The sequence below is a fragment of the Numida meleagris genome, chromosome 1 (genome assembly GCF_002078875.1).
Source record: "Numida meleagris isolate 19003 breed g44 Domestic line chromosome 1, NumMel1.0, whole genome shotgun sequence".
Taxonomy (NCBI): Eukaryota; Metazoa; Chordata; class Aves; order Galliformes; family Numididae; genus Numida; species Numida meleagris.
In genome coordinates, this window is record NC_034409.1 from 135,152,690 (window position 1) to 135,179,647 (window position 26,958).

Here is a 26,958-nt window from a genome sequence, read left to right on the forward strand (position 1 = left end):
GCCGGGGGTGCGGGGGGCGGCGGGGCCGCGCGGTTGGGTGCCGCAACATCCTGCCGGCGCTTCCCCATCGCGCTGCTTGAGCAAGTGCGGCGGGCGGTGGTCCCCGGTGAGGAGGTGGCGGAGCTCCGTGAGGCAGCTGCTGCCTTCCGCCCCACCGGCCCTACGACACTCTTGGTAGCACCCAGAAGCCATGCTACGCAGAGAGTGTGCAGCGCTCAGTGCAGTGCCAAGCACGCGTGGCCCGGTGCTGTCTCAGCGTGACCAGGAGGGGTGCGGGAAGGTTCTTCCTGTCTCCAGCACAGGTCACACCTGGGGAAGGCGTCACCAGTGGACTCACCGTCCCTGGAGGTGTTCAAGGCCCGTGTGGATGTGGCGCTGAGGGACGTGGTCACTGGGCACGGGGGCGTGGGCTGATGGTTGGACATGATGATCTGAGAGGTCTTTTCCAACCTTAACGAGTTTGTGGTTCTAAGCTGACCAATTAGAAAGAGTTACCTGGAGAGCCGCCACAAGGAAATCAACACCTAGCCCAGATTCTGGGGAAGATGCAGTTCATCAGTTCAAATTCGCATTTGGGTGTTCTCCTACCTTGCCCAATTCATTATTTTTTTTTTTCAGTTATCTAATTATGAGGAAACACGAGCAACCACCGTTTTCTTTGATACCCGCTCCTCAAGGCGTTTCCTTCACAGGAACCCCTCACTGTGTCTGCCCCACTCACTGCTGTGGGTACTGTGGCCACGCAGTGCCCTGCGCTGACAGCTGCCATGGCCCCATCTCCCCAGTTCTTCCTTTCTGGTGGGGCACGATGGTGGTGGACAGCTGAGAAAGAAGATAATAGCGAATGTACAACTTGTGTGTAACAACACACAGCAGGAGCAGACTCAGAACCTTTGCACTCAATAAACATGAGCACGTTAAGGCAAATGCTACAGATAGATACTGTGCATTTAAACTGTTTGTATAACTCAAGTCCCTGTCTATAACCCCAGCACCCCACTTACATTAATTTTTCTAAGAAAAGTTTGCTCCCATATCCTAATGATCTGCAGTTTCCAGGACTGCATCCTCAACAGACAGTGGGGTGTGTCTGTCCCAGGGCAAAGAAGGGTCTACAAAAAAAGCAAACAACTGCTTTTAGAAAATTAGAATTAAATGACTACACTGAGCTACCAGGCAGTTCCTCTCACGTTTTAAGTTTTACCTCACTGACCCGCTGTGGTGCCCTATCCCTGGAGGCGCTCCAGGCCAGGTTGGATGGGGCCCTGGGCAGCCTGAGCTGGTGGGGGGCAGCCCTGCCCACAGCAGGGATTGGGGCTGGGTGGGCTGTGAGGTCCCTTCCAGCCCAAACCGTTCTGTGATTCTGTGATTCTATTAAAATTCTTAGGCTGAAAACTTGCAGCTTCTCAAGTACAGAGGAAAATGGACAGAATCTTCTTATAAAGGTGAGAAAATATTTCACTACCAATTGTGATTTATAGGAATTAAGAAAACTATACTAGCTTTTTAGAACTAAGGAACAGTAACAAAGGACAGAATATGATCCTCATACCACTGCTTTTGCAAACCACACAGCTTCTCTGCAAACAAGAATCGATACTTTCTTGACCACAGTCAGTAAAGAAAGTGATTGAAGACCACCTTTTTAATTACTCTAGTTCTTCTGTTTACATTTGTCATGTAATCTTTCTGTGTTGCACCAGGAGGAAAATCTTCAGCTCTCTGCTCTCTCTTCATCTTCTCTGCTGCATCAGGCATTTTGGAGCTGTAGGACTTGTGTCTGTATCGGTGGACGGCTGCTGTTCATTACTGTCTGTCTGTGGCCTACTTCTCCATCTTAAGCATGCTTCAGAATGAGAACAGATCACAGCTCCAAACATCAGTTTGCTGTGACTCCACAGCAGACACAGAGATGAGAAAATGTGTTTTAACTAACTTGCAATCAGAAACCTGCAGTGTACCGGAGGACATGGACAGGGATATGTTTTGTTCTTCAGAAATGGAAGCCAAGCCGTCTTAAGAGAGGGACCTGTGAGAGCTCCTTAAATACAGACCTCATACCAGCTGATAAGCTTGTCAGCATTTGGCCTCCTTGGGAGGTACTATCTCCCAATTCTCAAATTTCTGCTCTATTTTAGGAAATAAAAATACAGCTTGGCACTGTAACCTTGAGGGTTTTGCCATTCTCTGATCTAGGTTTTATCCCCCAAGGCAGGATCAGCTGTCCCCAGGCACTTTGGTCACATGATTGTCCAGTTTGTCCTTTATCTGCAGAAATGGGGATTCCTTAGTCTCTCTTGGTTGCTTACTGTCCCTACTGTGATGAAGCCTCTCCCAACTGGCAGCAGTAATTACTCAGAGGAGTCTGTGGGAAAGCCAAAGAAACACGCTTCCTGCTCCATGAAGCTGGAAGACCCATATCTTTCTCTTCTGCCTGTTGTTTCCTTCAGGGCAGGGAGGCCCACACAGTTCCCAGCCCTTAGAACATCTTGCTGCTTTTCCTTCTCCTTTCACTGGCGTTATTGCCTTCTTCACGGTCAGATCAGCTGGTGGTGGCTGGCTGGTACTTGCTGCTGTTAATAAGCTATTGCCATTTCCAGCCAAGCTACTAACACTGCTAGCACAGCTTACCCTTGTTACTTAGGGGTCCAATCTCCTCCACACTCCACATTGCCCATGTGCTGGAGTACTGCCAGGATTGCTTACAGAGCAGAAGTACATTCCTTCCCTAGACAAAACCCAGGAGTGCTTTTGTGGTTAACTGTTTTGGGTTCACTCCAGCAGGCAGCAAGACCACACAAGGTTTCTCACATCCTCCATCAAGCATCATCCTGTAGCGCTGTTCTCTGATGTGAGGAACTCCCACATGCCCTTCTGCCCACAAAGCAAAGGATGTCCAACTATAAAACCAAACAAGAGGTACTGTGAGGCTGCTTTCTCCTCATCTTTGAAGATGGAAATAGGAAGTCTTAAAGCTATCAGAAAGTTCTGTCTAGGCACCTACAGCAGCATTCCTTGAGCCATCCTAGGGCCATGTCAGTCACAGTTGTAGTTACCTTGCAGCTCCCATAGATAACTTCCAAATGAGAAACTGAAGCACAGACTTTATATGGGATGAGCTGTATATAAGAGTGGTTGTGGGTCAAGATATACCAATCTGACCCTGGGAACAGGGAAATGAATCACAAAGTATAACCATAGTCCACACCACCAGCTTGTAAATTGTTCCTGAAGAGCTGTGGTTATTAATTTCTAAGTGCGCCAACTGTGAAACATTCTCTTCCATGACAGATCATTCAAGAATAAGACCTACTTTTTCTATCCTAAGATTATATCATAAGACCACCCAGTTTTGACATGGAATTATGGATGAAGCCATTATGTGCGTTTTAGGAAATACTGACAATATCTAAATACACCTCCAACTTTCTATGGGAGAGCCTCAACCATGTAATTGTAAACAAACTCGTGTGTCTAATCACTAATTTGGACTTGCATCTAGTATCCAAGCAGGCAATCCACGGCTGTGTCAACAAAGAGACACAGAATACTGATATTACTACTTCTCTTTCCTCAATCATGACCAAATCAGAACTTACTCAGGAAAGAAGTAAAAAGGATGAGACAGCCCATAGGACACCTAGATACTTGCTCTCCGTTTTGGACAGTGGTACCAAAAGGACTTTTCACTCAAATCCTTTAAAAGGTAATAATGAAAATATATATATTTTTTCTCTTAAGAGATGTAAACCATCAATATTTCTACTCTCCTAACAGGAATTCTTCAGAGAAATACAACTAACCACAGCAGTTTATTTAGACAAAACGTTTACTTACCACAGATGTAATACTTTGTATAATAGTTTCAAGGGCACACTGGCTAAGAGAAATAGTGGAACCTAGATGGAGGCCTCTACTCATGGTCTATCATGGTTTTTCTTTTTTTTTTTTTTCCTGAAAGAGGTAGTATACTATGTGTGAGATAAGCATCTTTCGAAACTGAGGCATTGAGAAGTTTGTATTTCAAGAAGAAACTATAGACTAGAAAAGGGGACAGAGTAAGAATTCTTTTCCTAGTACAGTTAAGAAACAAAGTTAAAAAGTTTAACATGGTAGACTGTTAAACTATATCATAAATCTTTTGAAGAATCTCTTTTAGAAGACCAAGTCTCAGACCACCTCATGAAACTGAATGTGTGCAAGTCTATGGGGCCTGGCCTGCATCCTGAAAGAACAGGCTGATGTGGTTGCCAAGCCATTCCACCATATCTGAGGAGTAGTGGCTGTCAGGCAAAGTTCCCAGTGACTGGAAAAAGGAAAACATCACTCCCATTTTTAAGGAAGGGAGAAAGGAAGATCTGGGGAACTACAGGCTGATGAGCCTCACCTCTGTGCCTGGGAAAATCATGGAGCAGATCCTCCCAGAAGAGATAATAAGGAGATGAGGAGGCGATCCGAACAGACAGTATGGCTTCACCAGGAGCAGACTCTGCCCAGTCAGTCTAGTAGCCTTCTATGGAGGAGTGACAGCATCCGTGGACAAAGGAAGGGCAGCTGACATCACCTACCTTGACTTGTACAAGGCCTTTGACACAGTCTTGCATCACATCCTTATCTCTAAACTGGAGAGATACGGATTTGAATGGTGGACTATTCGGTAGATAAAGAATTAGTTGGATAGTTGTACCCAGAGGGTTGTTGTAAATGGCTCCATGTCCAGCTGGAGGCCAGTGACAAGTGCTGTCCACAGGGGTCCACTGTGGGACCAGCACTCTTCAACCTTTTTATCAATGACATGCAGTGAGATTGAGTGCACTCTCAGCAAGTTTCTGGATGACACCAAGCTGAGCGGTGCAGTTGATAAGACAGAAGGAAGGGATGCCATCCAGAGGGACCTGAACAGGCTTGAAAAGTGGGTCCATGTGAACCTAATGAGGTTCAAAAAGGCCAAATGCAAAACGTTGCACTTTGGGCAATCCCAGATACATCTACAGACTGGGAGAATAACTCTTGAGAGCAGTACTGCGGAGAAGAACTTGGGGGTGCTGGTGGACTAAAAGCTGAACATGAGCCAGCAGTGTGTGCTTGCAGCCCAGAAGGGCAACTGTATCCTGGGCTGCATCAAAAGAGGGGTAGCCAGCAGGGAGAGGGAGGTGATTGTGCCTCTCTACTTGGCCCTCATGAGGTCCTACCTGGAGTACTTTGTCTAGGCATGGGGCCTCCAGCACAAAAAAAGTCATAGAGCTGTAAGAGCAGGTCCAGAGGAGGGCCATAAACATGATCTGAGGGCTGGAGCACCTCTCCTGTGAAGAAATGCTCAGGGAGGTGGGCTTGTTCAGCCTGGAGAAGGCGGCTCCGGGGAGATCCCATTACAACCTTCCTGTACTTGAAGTGAGCTTAAAAACAGGAGGGATACCGACTTGTTATACAGGCAGATGCTGAAAGGATGAGGGAGAATGGCTTGAATGATCATTTATACCTGATGTTAGGGAAAATGTTTTCCCTCAGAGGTGAGGCACTGGCACACGCTGCCCAGAGGAGCTGTGGTGCCCCATCCCTAGAGGCGCTCGAGGCCAGGCTGGATGGGGCCCTGGGCAGCCTGAGCTGGTGAGGGGCAGCCCTGCCCACGGCAGGCAGGATAGAACTAGATGGCCTTTAAAGTCCCTTCTAAGCCAAGCCATTCCACAAGTCTTCAGATTATTTACATATTTTGAACGCCAGTTATTGAAATAAACAAACACAGCATTTAAAAATTTCTTCTGTTAATGACTCATTTTATAATCGAAGTATTTTATATATTTAGGACAGCTTTTGCTTCTGTAACAGCACTGTTCCTCGGTAACATTTGAAAGCACTCAAGGAAAAGTGGAATTGCCATGCATTCTTGTAAGTTTCTATGGAAATCAGTGCCTGGAGATACAGACATACATCCAATGCCCAAGAACTCAAGTGTGATGAACCCTGCTGTTAGATCAGTTGGCCACTGCCAGGTAAGTACATGCTCCAGGGTAGCCCAAGCTACTTTTTGACAAACCCAGCAGATAACAGAGAAAACACAGGAGGAAGCTGAGGCTACTACAGGACAGGAAAGAAGTATAAAACACAAGTCCATCCAAAGCTCTGTTAGTTTTGCTAGTGGGAGGACGACTTTCATTTTAATTGGCAATTCAAACCTATGTAACATATATTTTTCTAGCTGTTTGGTGGGTATCAAAGTTATTTCAAATGACAGTATAATACTGACCTAAAGTGTTAACATATTTTTAATAGCATTGTTTTAAACAGATAAACCTCAAGATGATTTTTAAATTGTCAGGGTAGGCTACAGTCCATGAATTAAACCTTCTCTATGATTCTTAAGGAATAGGCTTTTACAAGGCTCATCCTGTTTGTCTATAATGTTCTAAAGAACAAAGCACTTGCATTTAAGATCACATTCAAAACAATGTTTCTTTAAATATCACAATATTTTAAAAGACTAACAATTTATTCAATGTAAATGCAAAGTATAACATTGTGGAGTTCCAAATACATATTCAAGCTGCCATTTCTAGTTTTGTGCAAATTAATTTACTCAAAATAATTTCAAATGCAGAATATTATAAATAACGTCCAACCTCTGGAGTGATTTTTTTTTTAAACATCTGCTTGAAATTAGACTACCCATATCTACTAAGTTTATTTCTGATTTAAAACAAACAAACAAAACTGTAAACAATTACTGTAGCGGTAGCCAGGAACAGGAATGGATGACAACTGTCAGTCTTCAAACATAACTTAAGCTATGCCCTTTCTCACCATCAACTTTCAATCAAGTATGTATATAAATGCAAGAACTAACACAAACAGAAGTTACCACTGTAAGAAAACACATTATATGCTGGAATTTGGAGCAAAATATCATACAATATTGGCTGCATCATTTGGAGTACATATTTGACTGCTTAAAACAGTTTGATACTAACAACTAAACTTTTTCTTTGTATAAAGGACTAGACTTTTACTCACCATTACAGGTTTGTTTTGTGATGGAATTTACACTGGTCTACTGAACTCACTCCTAAATGCGAAAATGACTCAAGTCATTTAATGGAAGAAGATACCATAGGCACCATAATACACTCTTTTTAAACAAGATCTGACTGGTGAACTAATAGTAACAAAAGGAGGATGAGAATTAAAAGGCACATTCAGGCAAAAAAAAAAAAATCAACACAATTTGCATGATGCTATAGTTAAAAAAATAATTTAGACTCTGCATAATTGATCAGATAAAAAAAATACTCTGGCAGATTCTAATCTGTCAGAGAAAGCCAGTTTTGTAAGAGGCGTGCAATTAAAAATCAAATCATTCTTTAGTGTTGAATTTTGTTTTAAGGTCAGTGTAAGGCTTATTACCAAGTGCATGTTAAGAGGACTACTGAAAACCTCTTGTTTTCCAAGTGCATAGAAATACAATGAGCAATGAAGATATTCTTTGCAACAAGATGTGTTCTTGTTCATGTGCAAGTCTTATCAAGTACTTGAGCGTCTTTCAGGCCTTGGAACACATTTCATAATTGCAGCTCTCCACAGGGCAGGGGCGAGTAAAAGGCTTAGAGTAGTCACACTCAGAATAAGAAGATAGACCTGGAAATTAGAAATAAAAGCACTCTGTGGTTACATAGCAAACTAAAGAACTATTAGAAATTTGATGAGATCAGACTTTTCTCAACAGTATTCTCAGGAGACTTCACCTCTCTCCTTATCCACCTATGCAGACTGTTACAAAAACAAACAAGTGCAAGCACAAATCATTATCTGCTTACCTGGTTTGAACATTCACTTACAAAAACAACATAATGAACTTATATTAAAATAATTATTTAGATCTGCAGCTAAGAGACCGATTTTGAAAGCAGAGCCAACAAGTCAAAGGCCAAATACCACTTTATGAAAAAACAAATCCAATTCAGCTTTGCATATAATATAATGGCAAAATGCATTGCTATTTTGAACACTAAAAAAAAAAAAAAAAAAAGCCAACAACAAAAATTCCTCTAAGTCATACCGCACATCTTCTGAAATGAGGTCTTGGTTACATATTCTGAAAGAGTCTTATATAATGGCAGTGGGAAGTAGTTTTGAGGTCTCAAACAGAAGAGTGATTTGGGGCACTTTCAGAGCTACATAAACCTATAGAGTAGATAATGGCATGAAAACTGCCACAGGAAAAATGAAAGCCTAAAGGCGTCCCTCCAAACACACTGGGTGGGCCCCCCTAGATTGATTCTGTAATCACGTATGGATCTCTTGAAACTCTATACAAACATACAGTATTTATAACTCCTAATTATATGCAGGAGTAAACATGAAAATGAATCACCTTTACATATGCGAGTGAACAGCATTGTGTAAATTTTTCACACTTGCTTAATTTGGAATTGGTTCCAGCATTATACAGCCTACTGCTCACACAATGGAAAGCTCAGAGAGCTAGCCAGCAGAGCACTTTTGTGAGCAGAGACACAGAGGAGAACACAGATAGCTTTAGAAAGCGAGGTCAGTTGTTACATCTCGGTAGCTATAGTTTACTCAAGTTTGCAAAGCAGATTTCATCTGGAGAGAATAGTGTTCTTGAATATAAAAGTAAGTTAAAATTTTCCTTCATAAGGCATTTTTTTCAGAACTACTTTAAAAGCTCATTTCTTCTGCAGAAGATTTAAAATTAACAAGCTTCACAGGCGGTGACTACAAGTTTGTTTGCTCCTTTGTTTGTTTAAATATTCAGTCAACTTGCACTTCACCATACCTGCTCTCTACTTCTAATTTATTGATGTTTCCTTCCTCAGTTCCTATGCTCTCGGTTACCTCTTCCTAAAGCTGTATCAAGATTTCAAAAGCACAGGCTTCTAAGCCTTAGTGACTTGGGTGGTAGCTACTATTCACTGCTGAGTTAATAAGGAAGCTGTAAGGAGGAACAATTAAGGAAAAGCATTTGTAACAGTGCCATTTTAAATGTAATATTTTAAGTCCAATAAGTCTAATGAGTAAAAAAAATCAAACTAAGAATCCTGTCAAGGACATGCATGCTTCCATTTGTATGGGCTGATTATTTGCTAACAATTTAGAGATGCCACAAAACTGGTGTGTATTTCAAATACACTGTAAAGTAAAATCCCAGTAAGAAATAGAGATGCAAAAAGCAAAGTTAATAACTATAAAATAGCTTACCTCCCGAGATATGATCCCTGCTCTGCGTGCTCTGCTTCCCAGAACAAAAGAGAATTCACTGACTTGTGCCAGTCCTGCTGAGACAATCCACTTGATATACTGGCTGGTCTTTGGAAGAATCAGAGAAAGGACAAGCACTGCCAAGACAAACTTTGAAAACATTTTTTTTTTTTTTTTGAGTTGTTGCTGTGTTGTTGTTGTTGTTTTCTTGATTATTTTTTAAATAAAGGAAGTATAACAGATAAAGTAGTACAATCAATAGAAGATACACTGCATCAAATACAATACTGGACTAGTGGACTCTTAAATATGTTATCTGTATTAATGTCAAAAGAGGCAAAAGGTACACAGCAGAGCAAAAAGTACCATCTTATTTACTATAATAAAACATTTGATAATTTGTTAACTTTGGCACGAATCCTAAGTTACACAAATAGGAATTTCTCCATGTGTAACAGGCTTTTACATTAAGAAAGATTTTTTTTTTTTTTAAGAACACATACATATATGTATTCTAAGAACATTGTGTCAAACTGTATTCTATCAGCTGGATTCCTCCAACTGCAGTAAAGATGTAATCTTCATTGCTATATTGGATGTGCAGTTTCTGTACAATTTTCATAGTGGCATGCAGCACTAAGATTATTCAGACTATTTAAAGATTAAAAAAAGAAAAAAATACCTTCATTATGACCACAGACAACGTAAGGAAGAGCAACACTGTGAGTTCATATATTACAAATGTGGGAAAAACATGAAGTCCTAGGAGGAAAAAAAAAAGTGGTATTATCTTAGTACTTCTTTTAAAACACTTTTGCCAAGCATTCAGACTGACATCTAAGCCAAGTCTTAAATATCAAAGTCTCATGCTTATTGGAACAGACAAGTAAACAGAAAAGTATGTAATGTTTCCAAATGCCAGAACAATATACTTTTATTCTACACTATTCGCAGATAGTTACACTATGGAGTTGCTTTTCATTTCCCAATACTAAAAGGGTTTTTGTTTTTTTTTTATTTACCCTTTAAAGCTATCTGCTACACTGTGGTATGTTTCATTTCTATCTTATTTAAAGCATATGCTGTTCATTGCTGAACCCTACTAATGTTTCACAAGAAGCATTTGCAATGGTATTTGCAAATAGTATTTGACTTTTTTCCCAGATCCTTTTTTAACCACTGCTTTGATAAATTTTTAACTTCCATAATAAAACTAAGATGAAGAAGTTCTGATCTCACTGAGTATAATAGTACCCAATTTGTTATTCTAGATATCCATGGAGAGGAATATTTCAAAGTTTAATGCTGATATGTCATTATTATCATTTTTAGAGCTTACAGATTTAATCTTCAAGACTATATTCTCAAAGATAGAGTATCTACCAACACTACCTACTTAATCACTAAAGCACTCCTTGCCAAATCTTTGCAACAGTTTATCCCAAACAATATTCAAAATCAAATTAAATTGTGTATGATTGATGCACGAGCACTTTCATTTATAATGTTTTCTGTCTTCCGCACCAATCCAGAACCTGAATGAAACGCACCTCTTTCATGAAAACTATAAGAATACTGCAGGAAAATAATGCCATTGTTCTGCACAGTGATTGCAATATACACTTTGCTAGCCATTTAGCATTTTTGTATGAAACCATAATGGACTGGGGAAAGAATGTAATTTTCAGAGTTTTATATACATTGCAGCTACAATAGAAAATTGTTTTCATCCCATGACCCTCATACACAATCACTGAACATCACCTGAACAAGAAAAATCACTTTGAATGGAATCAGGGAAAGTCATAAGCCCCTGAGTATGGTCTACAAGCTGAGGAACTATATAAAGCCACATTGCTATGGTGCAGGTGTTTTGTTGCTGTTTTTTGGAAAAGGAATATAGAGAAAGGTGGCAGAACCTTATGTCTCAGACACCCAAATTTTATTCCCAGTAAGCACCCATACATTTTCATTAAGCTTATCAGTAGAATCAATCAGTAAAAGGTCAAATCTTGCTCTAGAATCAGCAAAATGATTTGATTATTATATGAAGCAAGGTAATAAGAACTGCGAAGAGCACAAAAGCCTGAAACTACATCTGAGTAGTATTAAACATACTGGAAAAACAAATACTTGTTGGGAGAAGTCCTAGTCATTGAAATCACTGTGGAAGAATCTTACAGCTGATTAAGTCCATCGCATGTGATATGAGGAACTGGTACAGGTAAACATCATTGGGAGCTCATTCCTTTTCACAAAAGCCATTAAAAGGAAAACTAAAATAGCAGTGGTGTTCTTGATAAATTCCTAATAGTTGCCAATTCCTCAACCTAATTGTTTCTGCTGAAGGCTAAGCCATCTGTAAATCAATGCTGTAACTTCTTATTGTAATGCAAGACAAATTTTCACTCATTTTCCCTGCTTTGTAGATTGCAGAGCCAAAAGAAACACACAGAACTAAGATTTGTCTACTTCTCTTCCTAAATGCAGAAGAGAATGTACTTAGAGCAACTTCAAGATATTTTGTCTGTATGCATATTCCACTGTGAGCTCAGAGATTTTTATACAAGTACTACTCAGTCAGCACGCACACACCCTATTTTATTTCTTAATTTCTGTCTAACTACAGAAGCACAAATGAGCGTCAGAAGAAGGAGAGAGATGGCAAAACAAAAGAGATGAACACCATAACAAAAAGAAATCTAAACACGTGTGTGCACACATGGCGGGGCAAGTAGCTTCTGTCTCTCTGGTGTTTATCCCATGCACGTTGCTTGTTCACCTTTAGGCTGGTCTCAGAGTTGATGTGCATGAAGAGCAGTTAGAGAAACACAGCCTGTAACAATGTCTCGTTTGACAAGAGGGCCAACCAGCATATCTGGAACTGAAGATTTCAAAGGAGGCTGTAAGTATAGCCTAGGGCTCTTATCACTACTGGTAGATCAACTTTCTCAGTTCTGGAGCAGACAGATCATTTGGACTACCTCCCAACATGGAGATTATTACCTTATTCAAAAGAGCTGAAGTACAAACTACCACAGATTTCTACATTAATCCTGTGGAGGTAAGCATCTATAGGTGCTAAGTGTCTCTAAGCTAATGCAAGCCTAAGCCTGTTACGTACACAATTCTGAGAAAACGAATACACAGCCCTGCATGCGCACACATTTTGGGCAACATAAAGCTCACCACAGTGGATTTCACAGTTATTACAGATTTTCGTCCCATGCAAAAATGTAGGATAAATCCATAAGTAAAATCAGACTGCTATACAGGCACATCAAGGCTTCCTGACAACATGAAGGCCATCAGAGATTAACTTCATAGACAGAAGATGCATGACTGTGAGCAGAGGTTTAACTTTGTGACTAGGCTCAGGAGTCAGTAAGGACTTGTTCTCTAAGACGGAAGAAACACTTCAATCAAGAACTCAAAAACTTTAGCACCATCCTCAGGTAGTGTTGGCCTATCACTAATAGCTAGCATACCAGTTAGGTAGGTTTTCAGAGCTGAACACAGTCCACACACTTCAGCTCTAAGCAGTGTTCTGGTACAGTGTTGGGTAGATGGTGGCCTCGCACCAGAAGTCAAGCCAAATGACACAATTCACTCATACAAGTTGGTATATGTTCTTTCAAGGATGACTGCAAGCAAGATTTTACACTTTTTTTTTTTATAAGTACTTTTTTCTTAGCAAAAAAAATATTTTAAACAGATTCTACCTGCCTGCTGCATTGTAGCATGCGAAGATCCAAACGTAGTCATCACCATGTCCGGGAAAATCCAGCATCAAGAAGAGAAATCTTAGAGACTCTTGACAGCAGACAAGATTACAGAAATCAGAACTCTGGTGGTTGAATCTCAGCCAGTAGGATTAATTCTGACACATCCTCAAGACAGGACAATCAATCAGAAAAATAACTTTAGCGATGCATTTGGATGTTGTATCTACCAAGAGTCTTAATGAACCTAAGAGCCTCACTAGATCATTAGGACAATGATAGCAGAAGGGAAAAAAAAACAATATTCATCTCCATTTTTCTGCAAGAAATGGAAAAGCTCTCTCTATTCTAATGTCAGGTCTGTGAGTTTGAAGCTTCCAGATTTCATTCTGTTCCATGCAGGACAGTAAAGCAGTAGAGCTAGATGGATAAGGAGAGGGCAATAATGTCACCCAATGAACAGTATAGCGATCTTCCTTTGAACGCTTTCAAAATGAAAGCAAGTGTTAGAGGCTCAGAGAAACACTGTGTGTATGTTTGTTCTGAAATGTCAGCATCATCTCTCTTCAGAAGAAAAAGACCACACCGTTACAGGTTTTCAGCATTTAAGGCCCAATGCTGACTACAAGATTTACTCAGAAGGGATACATGGATCCTTGTAAGTGAGTACATCTGTACAGCACACTGCGGACTCACAATTTAGTCACCCAGTGGAAGTATTATGCCTCCTCACTGGTGGCAGAGAGGGTCCTGATGCTCAATTTCAAATTTCACACATCTTGTAGTCTGATTAAAAACAGCATATTGGAGCCTTTAAAAATAAGAAGCGTATGCAAAGATTCCTTCAATCTTCCTAAAAAGAAATCCAAAGAAAAATGAAATGAGGCAGAGGTGGATAGGAGAGGATCTGAGTACTAGGTGGGCAGGAAGTTCTTTCTCCAAGTGTGGCTCTAAGAAGAGATTGGTCCAGCTCAAAAATATTAGCGAGGACAAAGAGTAACAGGAACTTTCTAACATCAACAAATAACTTGAAGAGAGCCAGAAGACTTGAAGCAACACACAGAAGACTAAATGAATATATAGATGGAGAGTTACTCAAAGTACAGACATTAATGCCTAACTGCAAAGATGTATTATGCCCACAGACTCATCCACGCAGAAATTGGAAAGCAGTAGCATTACACAGGTCAAGCTAAGGGCAGGACCACTGTTACAGATTGTACATGAAAACTGAGCTGAATAGTACTTGTTCAAGCACCAAAATGAGAACGCAGAAAGAGACAAGCAAAATAGAGACCAGCTTCTCCAAACAATGCATTTACAGTCACTCTTGAACTAAGACATTTCTTTTTTCCCCCCACTTGTTCCACTGCTACAGTAGTGGACTGTTCCACTTCAGGATCTCAGGTGTCTCCACTGTTCATAACAGGGTGCTTGCTTGTAGTAGCAAGCCTTTTGGGGAACAGGGGAAAAAAAAAAAGAGTATTTCCCTATAGTCTTTAAAAAATGCCACTTAACAAAACTAAAAATACATATATATGCATATTATTAGCATGCATACATATATAAAGAGCCTCTTGTTACTAGATTTGTTCTTAAAACGTAAAGAATACTTTTCATCCAACTCAGGTTTCTTTGCAACAAAACTCCTTTTTAAAAACAATTTCCTTGCCACTGACAGAGCTTACTGTTAACTGCACACTTTGAAAGCAATTCAAAATAATAATGGGAAGAGACAAGAAGTTTGGAGGGAAATGCTTGTTTTATGGGGAAAGGTTTTTGTTTGTTTTTGCACAAGCAAGCAGCACATTTTGTCAAATGCACATATGTAGTTCATCTTTCTGATTTTTAGCTAGCTTTCTTGTGAGGCGGTTTCTGTAAAACCACACGAGCTTGTCAGGCAATTTTCCTTTCTTTCCCATCTTACAATTCTGTTAAAAAACAGTCGAAGGTACTTTTTGAATTCGGAAACGTAATTTCAAAAATAATTTCCTAAGAGCATAACTTGGCATGATAGGAAGCACTCCACATAGTCTAACAGAGGTCTTGCTATTTTCTTGTCCTGTGTATCAGTCTTATTGCTAGTTGTAACTTACAAAGGACAGTATTTTTGTTCAATCTTTTGCAAAATTAACTTCTGGCTTATGATTACATGCCATGGTTTTAACCCTGATAACACCATCTTCCCCATCGCTTTCTTTAGCAAAAGACATCAATGTCTTATATGTGAACATTTAGCAATTATTCATCTGACCTTATCTGTTGTATAGGCCCAAAAGTTTTACCATAATTTTTTTAATGAAGTGGTGAATGAATTCTTCAAATAAACATTCTTATCTGACTGATCAGCACAAGTTATTATCATGGGCTGGGAAAAAAACAGATCAAGACTGGTGAGCATAACTTCTTCCTTTTATTTTTATTTTGAAAACTGCCAAAAAACGCTTTTGGTTTCCGTTATGGTGCCACACGCATAGAACAGGTATGTATATAAGGTAAGGCACACAAATTCTGATGAATATTGGGCTTCATTATTATTTGAATAGACATCTGGAAATAAAAAGACAGTAAGATCAAAAAGAAGAAAAAAAATACAAGAATTTTGGAGTGAGTAAGGGTTAAAGGAGATTGGATTTGTGAAACCCCTTATTCCAGACATTGTAACGCTCCCCAGATAGGATCTGCATCTCCTACACAGTCCACAGGGAGAAGCAAGCACTTTCACTCGGCGCGTCTCCTCATTCAGAATACCAAAGCACTTTAGAAGTGTGTTTCAGTTTCTGTTGGAGAAGGCATACTAACACGCAGAGAATCTAGCAGTTTAAAATGAAGGTAGCAGTTGATTCTATAAATATTCTCAGAATTAACATGCTCCGGATAACAAGCATGATGAATTACTTCTCTGGTCTTAGGCATCTCTATTGCATTTCAGTCAGCAGGCAGTCTTGCCCAATTTTCCTGCGCTGAGAACATGCAGATTACATTTTCCTAACTAAAGAAACAAGATGCTAGAAAAAGGATCTGCTTCCACTGCCGTATTCTGCATGTAGAGAAAAGCAAGCCATAAGGACCTGAAACTTACTCTGTTCGCTGATTCAAAATGGTAATAAAATTTTGATATAAATTATAATTATATCCATTGAGAAGACAGAAGGATGGTTTCCAAAAAACAAAAAAACAAATTATTATCTTCTTTTTCCCTTAAAATTTTAGTTAGCTTTTTAAATAGCCCAGACAAATTCAGAATTAAGAGTGAAAAAGTGATATTAAAACAAAAATTGACAGTACAACATGGAAATTCCTTATGAAAATTAATACTGCATTTAAAATATTAGCAAAGTCAAACCAATCGTGTCATCATTTAACGTTTCAGCATACTGAGAAATAAAATCCACCTCCTCCCCCCAGTTTGTAGACATCAATTCTTTTTTTCTTCCCCTGCATTTGTAGGGCAGCGCTATTTTTAGTAAGCTTTGTTAGAAATTACCTATGGATGCGAAGAAAATGATGGCAAGAAAGTCACGTATTGGTTCAATACAGGCCATAATCTCCTCAGTAACCATGTGACCCTGAGAAGAGATCAGAGCTCCAGCTAAGAAACATCCCAGCTCCATTGAAACATCCAACAGCTCTGTGATCTGTCGAGGAATAACAGGAAAAATCTGTTACTGTTCTCTTGCCCAGAGTGACCTTATAAACCATTTCACTGTAAAATTACAAAACTATGCATTGCACTGGATGTAGTAAATACCTACGCAAATTCAACAACAAATAGAATTTTGCTTATTGATTTCTGTTTTCTGCAGCACCGTATTTATCCAAAAGACTCACAAAAGCAGTTTCCCTCCATGGTGTTATCTCCTTATAATTCTTTTATTCATAATGCTTTATGTCACTCTTATGGATGGCATCTGATTTCATAGACTGGGGAGAGACTAACACCTTCAGAATCAGCACTGCACATTACACTGAGGCTGTAAAAATAAGTCGTAAGAACTGCATATTTTTGAACTGTCAAACAAGGGGGAAAGAAGTAAAAGCTTATAATTTGGGAGAATAGTCTCAACATAGCAGACATAATAAACATTTACATTTACTGTAAATTGGACATGAATGTGCTTGTGTGTTTTACTGAATAGTGATGAATTTAAGCATGTGAAGTAAGCTGCTGGAGTGAAACACTTATTTGAAAGAACTCAGACTGCTCTTCGCTGTTGTTTTTTCTTATTATTATTTGAATACGGCACTTCAAGGGAGAGATTAAACATGCAAAGAGACTGAACTAAAAAACAAAGAAACTGCTTAAGGCAATGCCTGTAACATTAAAAAAGCAAGCAGCACTTTTCAGAGGAATAAATTACTTTAAAGCCATGCTGTTGAGGACAGTCACCTCACTTAGAAAGGACAATTATATTAATATTAATAGTATATTTAAACTGAAGACTTATTTCCATAATAATTTAGCTTAAGCAACGATACACCGTGGTACATTTATGGACAGCATTGATCATATGTCAAATGGCGTTACACCGAGGCACAAAGCTAACACTCAAGTGACTCAAAATTAACGGAGGAGAACAAAAGACATGACAAACAAGCAATGCATAAAATGCCACTAAAAATAAAATCCAGTCTTCTGTGTATTTCAGTGTTAATGTCTGAATGCTCATCACACAATGCCACTTGTGCTACTAGTCTTTAACTTATCGCAAGGTATTTAAGAAAACAAATTGCTTCTGTCAATGCAAATGGTCGCTGATTGTGCAAAAGCAATAAAATAATCCATTCCAGCTACTGTGTAAAACATGCCACTTTCGATACACTTGTATCTTAAAACAAAAGGAATTTTCCAGTACAGTTTCAAAGATGCACGGTGCTTTTCACAACACTTTGAAATTGCAAGGGGGAAGAAGAAATGTATTAAATTCATTTGTAATAACAAATATATATAAAAGAAGCATTTCTGAAAGTCATAACTTCCTGAATGTGATAGATCCAGTACAGCTTCTTCAAGTAAACCTGGAATTATTTCTACTATTCAGCTATACACTCACACATATTTCAGTTGAAATCTTTATAGCTAATATTTTAAGTATTCACTTGCACACGGTTAGGTTACCATTTAAAAAGGGATTTACCACCTCTTGTACTGGAATTGCACAATGCTGTGCTATGCTTGTTGAATCACTATTCAAGCAAGGAACATTTTAAGTGGAAAACAAACGTACCAAATGCTTGTTTAGAAGGCACCAGGCATAACTAGAGCAAACTATGTCTATAAAGACATAAAAACCAAGAACTATTTCTTTACTCTAAGTCAAGCTAAGTGTGAATTCAAGGACCTAGCAGGTAAAAATGCAATCTTACTATTCCTTCTAGGTACTACACAACCTCAGGTCTACTGAATCTGTGTAAGAAATACACATGGAAAAACATGGATGAGAAGGCAAGAAAAAAATAAACAAACAAGAACAAAAGCAAAATGAGGGTATTTTCCTAACCCCACCCAACTTCCTCCAGTCTGTTCTTCAGATTTATAGCTAGATTTATACTAAGACTGCTTTTTCTACTCCCATCCTAGTTCCTGGTTGTCCAATAACATTATCAGTAAGTAGATATATTTCTTCAACTAAATCTGTAGCGTCAGGGTTTATTGTAAAACACACACACACAATGAAGAGTGTTTCACTAGCACAAAGGTAGTCTCAACAAAATTTCTTATATAAGCAAAACTTGAGAAGTATTTTGCATTTAGTATTCCCTCACTGCACCACTTTTTAACATTTCGCTTTATTGAACAGGGCTCTAACAATTACTGTTCCCTAAGATGTGTTCTATCTTCCCGATGTCTACATTACAGAAAGCTTTTCCACTCAAAATTAAATGAAAACTTTTGTTAATTTGCATCTTTCTACTCTATATAATTTAGCTTTCATTTGTTTTCAAAGGCCCCATTTTACTCCTAATTCAGAGAGGATTGCTTTGCTCTCACGGGAATATAGGATTTTTATGTTCAAATGTTCTACCACAGCAATAAAGAAAGAAATAGACATTACTGCTATGCCATGTTCCAGTTGAATTTCAGCCATTTGTTCAGCAGTTGTTTTGCCTACACTCTTTAATATTGCATATCTTATTGCTACTCCTTAATCATCATAGAAGCCCGATGAAAAGGGTAAGTTAGTAAAACTAAAAAAATCCCTCATGGAAATAAATGTATTAATATTTAGGGAATTCATAACTTAAATGTGTTCAAGATAAAGAGATGAATCCTAAGCTTGCACTTTAAAGAAGCAAAGCCTTAATGAGAACTGAAACAATTTTTTTTGAGCCTTTTAAAGTTCCATCTCAGATGTATTTTATGAAATAATTAATTTGAATATAAGATTACAGTTCTTTCTTAATATTCTCCCCTTATTTGACAGAAAAGAGTTCAAAAGCAGGTTATGAGCTATCAGGAAATACTCCAGCAAAGAAGGAATTACCTTCCTAGTAGACTGCAAGAAAAAGTATGCAAATTTTATTATACGAAGTACTGCAATAACACAGCTATATTTTCAACTTTTTGAGATGTAAAGATAGCTGGCACTTTCCCTCCCCTTGCTGTCATCATCACAGATGATGTCTGACTGCATCACATGATGCAGTCAAACTAGCAGCCACTTTTTACCCCCAACTAGCCAGCACTCTGACTGACACATGACATGTTCTTCAGGTCACTGTAGTACAGTTTGTGTCTTGACAAAAAAGCACCAGTTTGCCCATCTATCCTCTATGACTGTATTTAAAACCAGAAGCAGGCTTTACTTTCAAAAAAAGCAGTACCGGCATAAATCATAGCTTGAAAAACAGTTGAAAGCTTAGTAATTATCTTCTGAACTTTTGTTACTGATGATAAGCTACATGATTTAAAGATGCATATCAAAATTCAGCTAGATTTGTATAGGATTGGCACCTGACACTGAGCCCTCCGATCTAGTTGGAGGCACCTGACACTCTAAGCCCTCCAATCCAACTAGTGGAAGAAAAAAGGGGGAAATTTCACTAACTTCTTTGAAAATAGAGGAACAAAAAGAGGTACCTTAATCTCCAAAATTTGGTAAAATAGCTCATGTTTGAGATGTGCTGTATCTCTTTAAGTCGGTTTATGAAGAAGAGACATATTTAAGAGCCAGTTTCAAATTTTATGAGTTGCAATGTTATCCAAGTGAACCAAGCAGATCAGAAATGCTCCAGACAAAGGAATGTTTGAAAGTCATTTCCATACAGAAAGTTCCTCAACTGACAGGATAATACTTACACTGAAATCGCTTACTAGCACCACGGTGCAATAACCTTCTTTGCTCTTTCAATGCAGAAGCACATAACAAGTATTTGCACGCATATAGTACAAACACCATATAATTCCTACCTCTTCAGTCATGCACTGGGAAGGATGTGGCCTGCAGAATACCTCATATGTTAGAAAGAGAGCTAAAATATTTTGTTTAAAAATATCTCTCAAATTTTCCTAAATGGAACCACAGAGTTCTCTTTGGTTAAAGCTGCTAAAATATACATTCTCTTACTCTGCCCTTCAAAAGCTTTCTTATAACTACACGAATATGCAAAATTCCATGTGTGCAGATAACTATACAAATTCTGTCAATATGTAGGTTTGTTTTTTGAAGGAGAAAGATCTTTGCAAGCTCTATGTCAGTTTGTTTTCCTACCTAGCATCCAAAAACTTCATTTTTTCCAAATTCATGCAACCTTTTCAAATTAGATTACCGCCCAGGCTTTTATTCCTGAAATAACAGGGCATCTACAACAATTTGGATTTGTTTTCCAGAAGATCTTTTTGATGAATTTTTCAATAGGACAACCACATAGGTGGTGGAGGTTTTTATCTTCTTTTCATTTTTTCCCCTTTAAGTCTTTGTGCTTAAACCACAACATGTACTATAAACTGTAATAAGTGTATCTGTACCAGAGAACATAAAGCATCTGAACTGGTTTGCCAAGGTTACATGCAGCATCTTTTGTACTGATCCTTTTAATACATTATTTATCAAGTTTAAAAGGAAAGCTGCTTTTGCTTAAAAGAACACAAAGTATTTGTTTCTTTACAAACTCTTCTCATGCTGAACAAGCATTCCATTTTTGTGATATGTATCCCATATGCATCCAATATGCTCAAACCTATCCTCCCTCAGGTTTGTATACACACATTACATGAAGTCACATACACAAATTCCCTCTACGTTTGATGTCAATCTGGGCACAACATACCCAATTGAATCAGATCAATCTACGCAGACCATTTTTTCATCAAAGCAAGATGTTTCTAAAAAACCAAAGTGCTTCTAGATACCACAGTATTTAATGTGACTTTCATGGGGTTTTGTTTTTATTAAAGTTGTTCTACGAATGTTATGTCTGCCTGTTAGAAAGTAAAGAGGAGAAAATAGTTTTGTTTTTTATTAAATAGCACTCGTGTTTGGAATATGAGTAGCTGTTTAGAGGGATTCTGTTTTTAACCCACATAACAAAAGTTAACAAATTGTGAAGGTCTGTTCCCACTAACTTCTTTCTCTACTGGCCCTGGAATAATTGAGCAAAAACAGCTAGCAAAAAAGGCTCCGAGCACTGGAACGTTTTTGATAATTTTTCTCAGAAGTTCTCAAGGAAGACATAAAAATCTGCACAAGCAGGATAAAGGAGTTTCAAACCCACAGCACTTTCATTGGCTGTCACAGTCTGTTCTCCAACAGAAGAGTTTGTCAGAGGGCTGAAATGCGAGATAGAAGCCAGTGGATGGGAGATCCAGAGCCAAATAAACCAAACCCAGAAGAGATATCAAAATCAATGAATGTGATCCGTATCCTGGAGAACTATGACTTCTGAAGTTCTATTCTGTTTTCTAGTACAACCCACTTCACGCATAAGAATCCCACACATTTTAGTTTAGGCAAAATATCTGAAACTTTGAGCACTTCCATACTTTCTCAACTTCATCTCCAACTATTACCCACAGAAAAAAAAAAAGCTATTTTATAACAAAACCTATGTCAAGAATTTGCCATTGAAAATAAACTATTAAGTGTCACACTATCGGCCATTATCAGTATCTCAAAACCCATCCTAAATTATTTTCAAATGCATGAAGGATCCCAAAATTAAAATTGTAATTATATTCCTTATAGTAGCTATATGAGAAATTACCAGTTTGTGTTTTAAAACATTTCAAAGCCAAATAATTAAACTGCAGAGGTACGTGGATATGCAATAACAGCAAGTGTGATGGCTTTTGTGACACTGATATAGTAAACTCTACCACACATATCAAAATGTTTTATTAATTTAAAAGATTACCGTTAACATTAGGAAGATGAATGCAGATATTCCTAGAATGAGGATTTCCTTATTCCCTTTGCTTTCTGCATGCAACTTGCGATAATACGGTCCTATGAGATAAGTCTTTATAACAAGACATATAAGAAAAACAGCAGCCAGAGAAAAGAGAATTTGGCCAATCAGTATCAGTATTCTCAGTATTTCCTTGAAAATGCTGGAAGAGAAGAACAAACAGAACATTTCTTTCAACTGCTCTCTTGCCTCTAAACCAGTTCTCCTTTACCGAAAAGATCTCATTCTACAGATGTTTGCCTACGGTGAGATATTTCAATATATTAACAAGACAACACAAATACTAGATCTGCTGAATGCGTCAGTCCCTTTTACAGCACAGAGTTTACTTCCACATCGATTCAGAAAGACTTTTGTTGACTGCTCTTCACAGTAAACCATCAGGATCAATAATCCTATCCCACAGCCTTTGTCAAAAATGCCTTTAGAGAATAAAGTCTGAAGAAATCAGTAATAAACTAAAAAATTAGTAACAAAGTAACAAACTTTTCACTACAAATTTCAGGTTACAAGTTAGACAGGACTAAAGCAGCTAGAGCAGAAAGAATATCCTCATACAACATGACAAGTACAAACAGCGAAGGGAACTGAGAGAACAAAGTCCTATTTTTTTTTTTTTTTTTAAGTGGACTGACATTAAAGGTAATGCTGTCATATTCATGTTTGCAATCTGTATACTAAATTGTAAAGGCTGGGAGGAGGGAAGACAATTTTTTTTTTTTACCTGGAACGTGTGCTCACTCCTGCTTGAATAAGTGTAGGCATAACAGCTATAAATAAACCGAGTTGCACATCCTGCATCACCAACATGCCAAGTAGTACACTACTGTAGTCAATATCCCCTGTACACCAAACAAAGCAGTCATGGAAACATTTATCAGTATCTATTAATGCTTGCAGAAATCTACACTGTCTTAACCAAATGAAGGCTATGTATAGCTCTCAACAAGGTGAGGTCAAAGTATCATACAAAGCCTGACTTTGTTTTGCAGTGAAGCACTAGTTATGTATTTACTGGAACTTCTTTACAGAAGCTTACAGCCTGCAGAATAACAGGCATATCTAATTTAACAAGAGTCAGCACATGGAAAATAAACACTTTGAATTTTTGGCATTGGAAGAGGAGTATTCTGGAGAGAAGGAAACCAAAACCACCTTAGAGCACTACGGATGAGAGAGGTTTAAGGGGAAGAAAGCAGGACGGCAGAATTGTTGAAAGGAAACATTCAGGAACCTTTTGAGAAGCTAGCAATACAGCACTTGAAAGTACTTATTTGAAGAGCTTCTATTTTTGAAAGACTAGCAGAGCTGGTCTTAGCCTGCAGGAAAAGGACGTGAATTACTTCAGTTAGCCTCTCTGCCCCAGAGAGGGTCTGGTAGTAACGGTCTTGTCTGGTAACCTCTTAAAAAGCACCAGGCATCCAGAGCCTCAGTAAAGCCAATTCTTTTAATGGAGAGTGCTGATTTTAATCCCATTCTTTATCCAAAGAGAACTGGCTACATAAATAACAGGTGCATCTCATAACAAGAATACCCATAACACTGCCCAGTGTTAAAGGAGGATGATCCTTTGCAAACTAGACAACGGTTTTTTTTGTTTCATTTTTAAACTAGTTTCTGTTATAATATTACGAAGTCCACTTTTATCAAATTTTATTATAGATACTATAGTAGTCCGTATTTAAATCATACTTACCTTCTTTATCTCCTCGAACAGTACCTGCAAGAAATCTTGACACCAATGGTGTGCTTGATAAAGACAAACAAGTGGAAATGAAGACGCTTTGTGTTGGTCTGATGTGGAGCAAGTGTCCCCACAATAAACCAAAGGCAATCATCAGAACTGTCATGTAGCAGGGTCCTTGCAAAGATATTTTCCACACCTCGGGAAGAAAACAAGTTCTTATTATAAAGTTTGATACATTACAGAGATTTTCAGCGCAAATAAGCAGTTAAAGTTGCACTATCAGGGGCTGCAGTGCTAGGCCACAGACATAACCAGCTCTCATCATACACATCCTGAAGCTCTAAAGATATTATGCCTAGTAGATAATATTCTACGCCAGGAGGCTTGTTACCTCATGAAGGCTCATTAAGTATACTTCCCAGAGCTCATAAACCAATAAATTAGGGGTCAAAGATCCACTATGGGCTAAATTACATTAAAATCAAATAGGAGACCAGTTATTTGGTGTGATTCTAAGGAAAAAAAAACAGAGGGAGTGGTGTAAACTATCATACATACCATCAGCCCAATTCATACTAGTCTGTACACAATGGATTAAAAATAGGAGAGTAATCTGAACATTCACAGACTTCAACACATTTCAAAGAAAGCTTTTATAGTTTCACGAACTCACAACCATTAATTTAGGAACAAATCACAAAATACAACTCTTTAAATACATATAGACTTCTCAACTTTTGTAGTAGTATTTTCCACTATTAACATTCTAGCTAGTTTTATGAGATTTATTTATTTTTTAATTAAGATCAAAAACAACCTATAACTTTTTGCTGAATCCCAATGACAACTGCATGTAATACTCATGACTGTGCTACCATACTTGCAGAATCAGCTTACTGGCTAGTACAGCATGTATCATCAATTCAGTATGTAGTACTTAACAAATGGATTTTTTTAATTACAGGACTGGTAAACATCACCAGACACTTCGTAACAGCAACTGCATGTTATTGCATGTTAAAATAAAGCAGAGGTGGATTGCCATAAATTGTGTGAGATTTTTCTAGCAATCAAACTATGTCACTAAAACGAAAAGGAATAGCAAAGTTTGTTGGAGACATCGAATAAATAATGCATTCTGTTCTTTCCAGAAAGTTAAAGAAAAGATGCCATATTTGTCTTTTCTAAACTGTACAATAATAAAACAGTATATCGTAGAGAGCATGTAAAAATCTGAAATAGAACGGGTAACTTAAGCATTAGCAGTTAAATCCTGCAATATAGAAGTATTATAAAGAAATACCTTTCTTAATCTTTCAGGAGAAAATTCCAGACCGACTAGAAAGAGAGTGAAGAATACACCAAACTCTCCTAATGTCTCCACCTGCACAATAGACTTTTAAAAAGATAAAATAAATATCAGTGCATAGCAATCTATTTATAAAGCAAACTGTAAGTATGCTTACAAAACAGATAGTTTTTCATTATGTTCCCATAGATTGCTAGTAATATAACATCAGAAGTTCCCTCAGCAGTGTAGTTCCTCATAGTAAGTCTCTCAAAATCCATTGCTGAATCTTTCTATTGTCAACCATACAATCTTGTTTCTTAAACTAAGTGGTCAACCTTCTCAACCCAAAAGACATGTACTACATAAAGGTTATTATTAATTTTCAATTTTAGAACATGGAATTTTGAAAGTGTGTTTTTCCGTCTTTTTTTCTAATCTGAGATTGAGGAAAAAAAATCAAACAATTTCCACTCATTTTACTTTTGAGCCCAACAGACAATTTCGATAAGAGTCCATGTAAGAGCAGAGGTTGTGAAGATAGTAATTTCTAGGCAATTACGTGGATATTTATGTAATATACATATTTAGCATCCATTCTGTTGAGCCTGTTGGCTCAACAATTTGTTAATGCACCCCAGACCACTATTCTAAACATGTGCATTGGAAGTCAGACATACCATTTTTTAAAACTATTGATAAAGATTTCGATAAATGCAGTCAAGAAACAACATGCACACTTACCTTAATGCTATTTAATCCTGATGGTCCTAGCAGTACGCCACAGATGATATACCCAAACATAGTTGGCAATCCTATCATTGTGCATAGCCAGCCACATGGCAAAGACAACATTCCTATCGTCACAATATCCTAATATGTAAAATTTACAAGTGTGTTAGTATAAAGGATACACAAATCAGTGGTGAAATTAAAGACTATTACCCTTCAAAAGTTAAGTGGCACTGTAAAATTAAATGTAGAATACTGCCTGAGAAAACAAAACAAAATTTCAGTAAACTTACCTGAACATAGCTGAAGGTGTAAGCACTACAGTTTGCAGATGAAGCATTTGAGGTACTAACACTTAAGTAATAAGTAGTTTGGGGGAATTCTGATCAACTTAATATTTACATACATTATAGAAGGTATACAGTTAACTAGGGGCTGCTGGAGAGACTGACAATTTGCATTAAAACAAAATAGAGAAACAGATCCATTTTGTTTTAAAAAAAATTCTCAATCCAGTTATTGGTCATGAAGAACAAATACAATAACATGCTGATGCACTCTGCAGCTCCCATTCCTTCACCACAGTACATGAATATATAAATTCTCTGTAGTGACAATAAGCAAGTGGATTACCAGGTAAACTAGTAGCTTGCTTTAACACCGTGCAGTCAGAGAGAAGGGATGCAGCCCCAAAGGAGCAACAAATTAAGTCAAATACAAACAGAGAGCAGCTATGTGGTATCATCACAGATCTTGTGAAGACTGTGCTAGCATTAGGATTACATTGGCCAGATCACAAGGAAAAGGGGAAAATAATGAATGCTGGGGTAGCTTTATAGGGGAAAAAAAATAAAATCAAAAAAGCATAAATTGTATTCAACCCAATAAAACACTAGCAGCATACAAAC

At 38.1% G+C, this 26,958-nt stretch overlaps 1 protein-coding gene across 6 annotated transcripts in view; it reads right to left on the minus strand.

Annotated features, from left to right (window-relative positions):
* The window catches only part of TMCO3 (transmembrane and coiled-coil domains 3), a 30,405-nt gene continuing 9,192 nt past the window's right edge, over positions 5,746–26,958 (minus strand). The window contains exons 5-14 of one of the 6 annotated variants that reach the window (XM_021414688.1): positions 26,063–26,191; positions 25,334–25,426; positions 24,040–24,226; positions 23,068–23,185; positions 22,290–22,485; positions 16,423–16,573; positions 12,940–13,026; positions 9,896–9,975; positions 9,214–9,363; positions 5,746–7,629 (exon numbers count right to left, since the gene is read on the minus strand). In XM_021414688.1, coding sequence (XP_021270363.1) covers positions 7,516–7,629; positions 9,214–9,363; positions 9,896–9,975; positions 12,940–13,026; positions 16,423–16,573; positions 22,290–22,485; positions 23,068–23,185; positions 24,040–24,226; positions 25,334–25,426; positions 26,063–26,191 — 1,305 coding nt within the window. In that variant the 3' untranslated portion in view covers positions 5,746–7,515. Of the gene's footprint in view, positions 7,630–9,213; positions 9,364–9,895; positions 9,976–12,935; positions 13,104–15,335; positions 15,486–16,422; positions 16,574–22,289; positions 22,486–23,067; positions 23,186–24,039; positions 24,227–25,333; positions 25,427–26,062; positions 26,192–26,958 lie in introns of those variants that run through there. The other 5 variants (XM_021414695.1, XM_021414709.1, XM_021414730.1 and 2 more) reach the window with 5 other exon arrangements.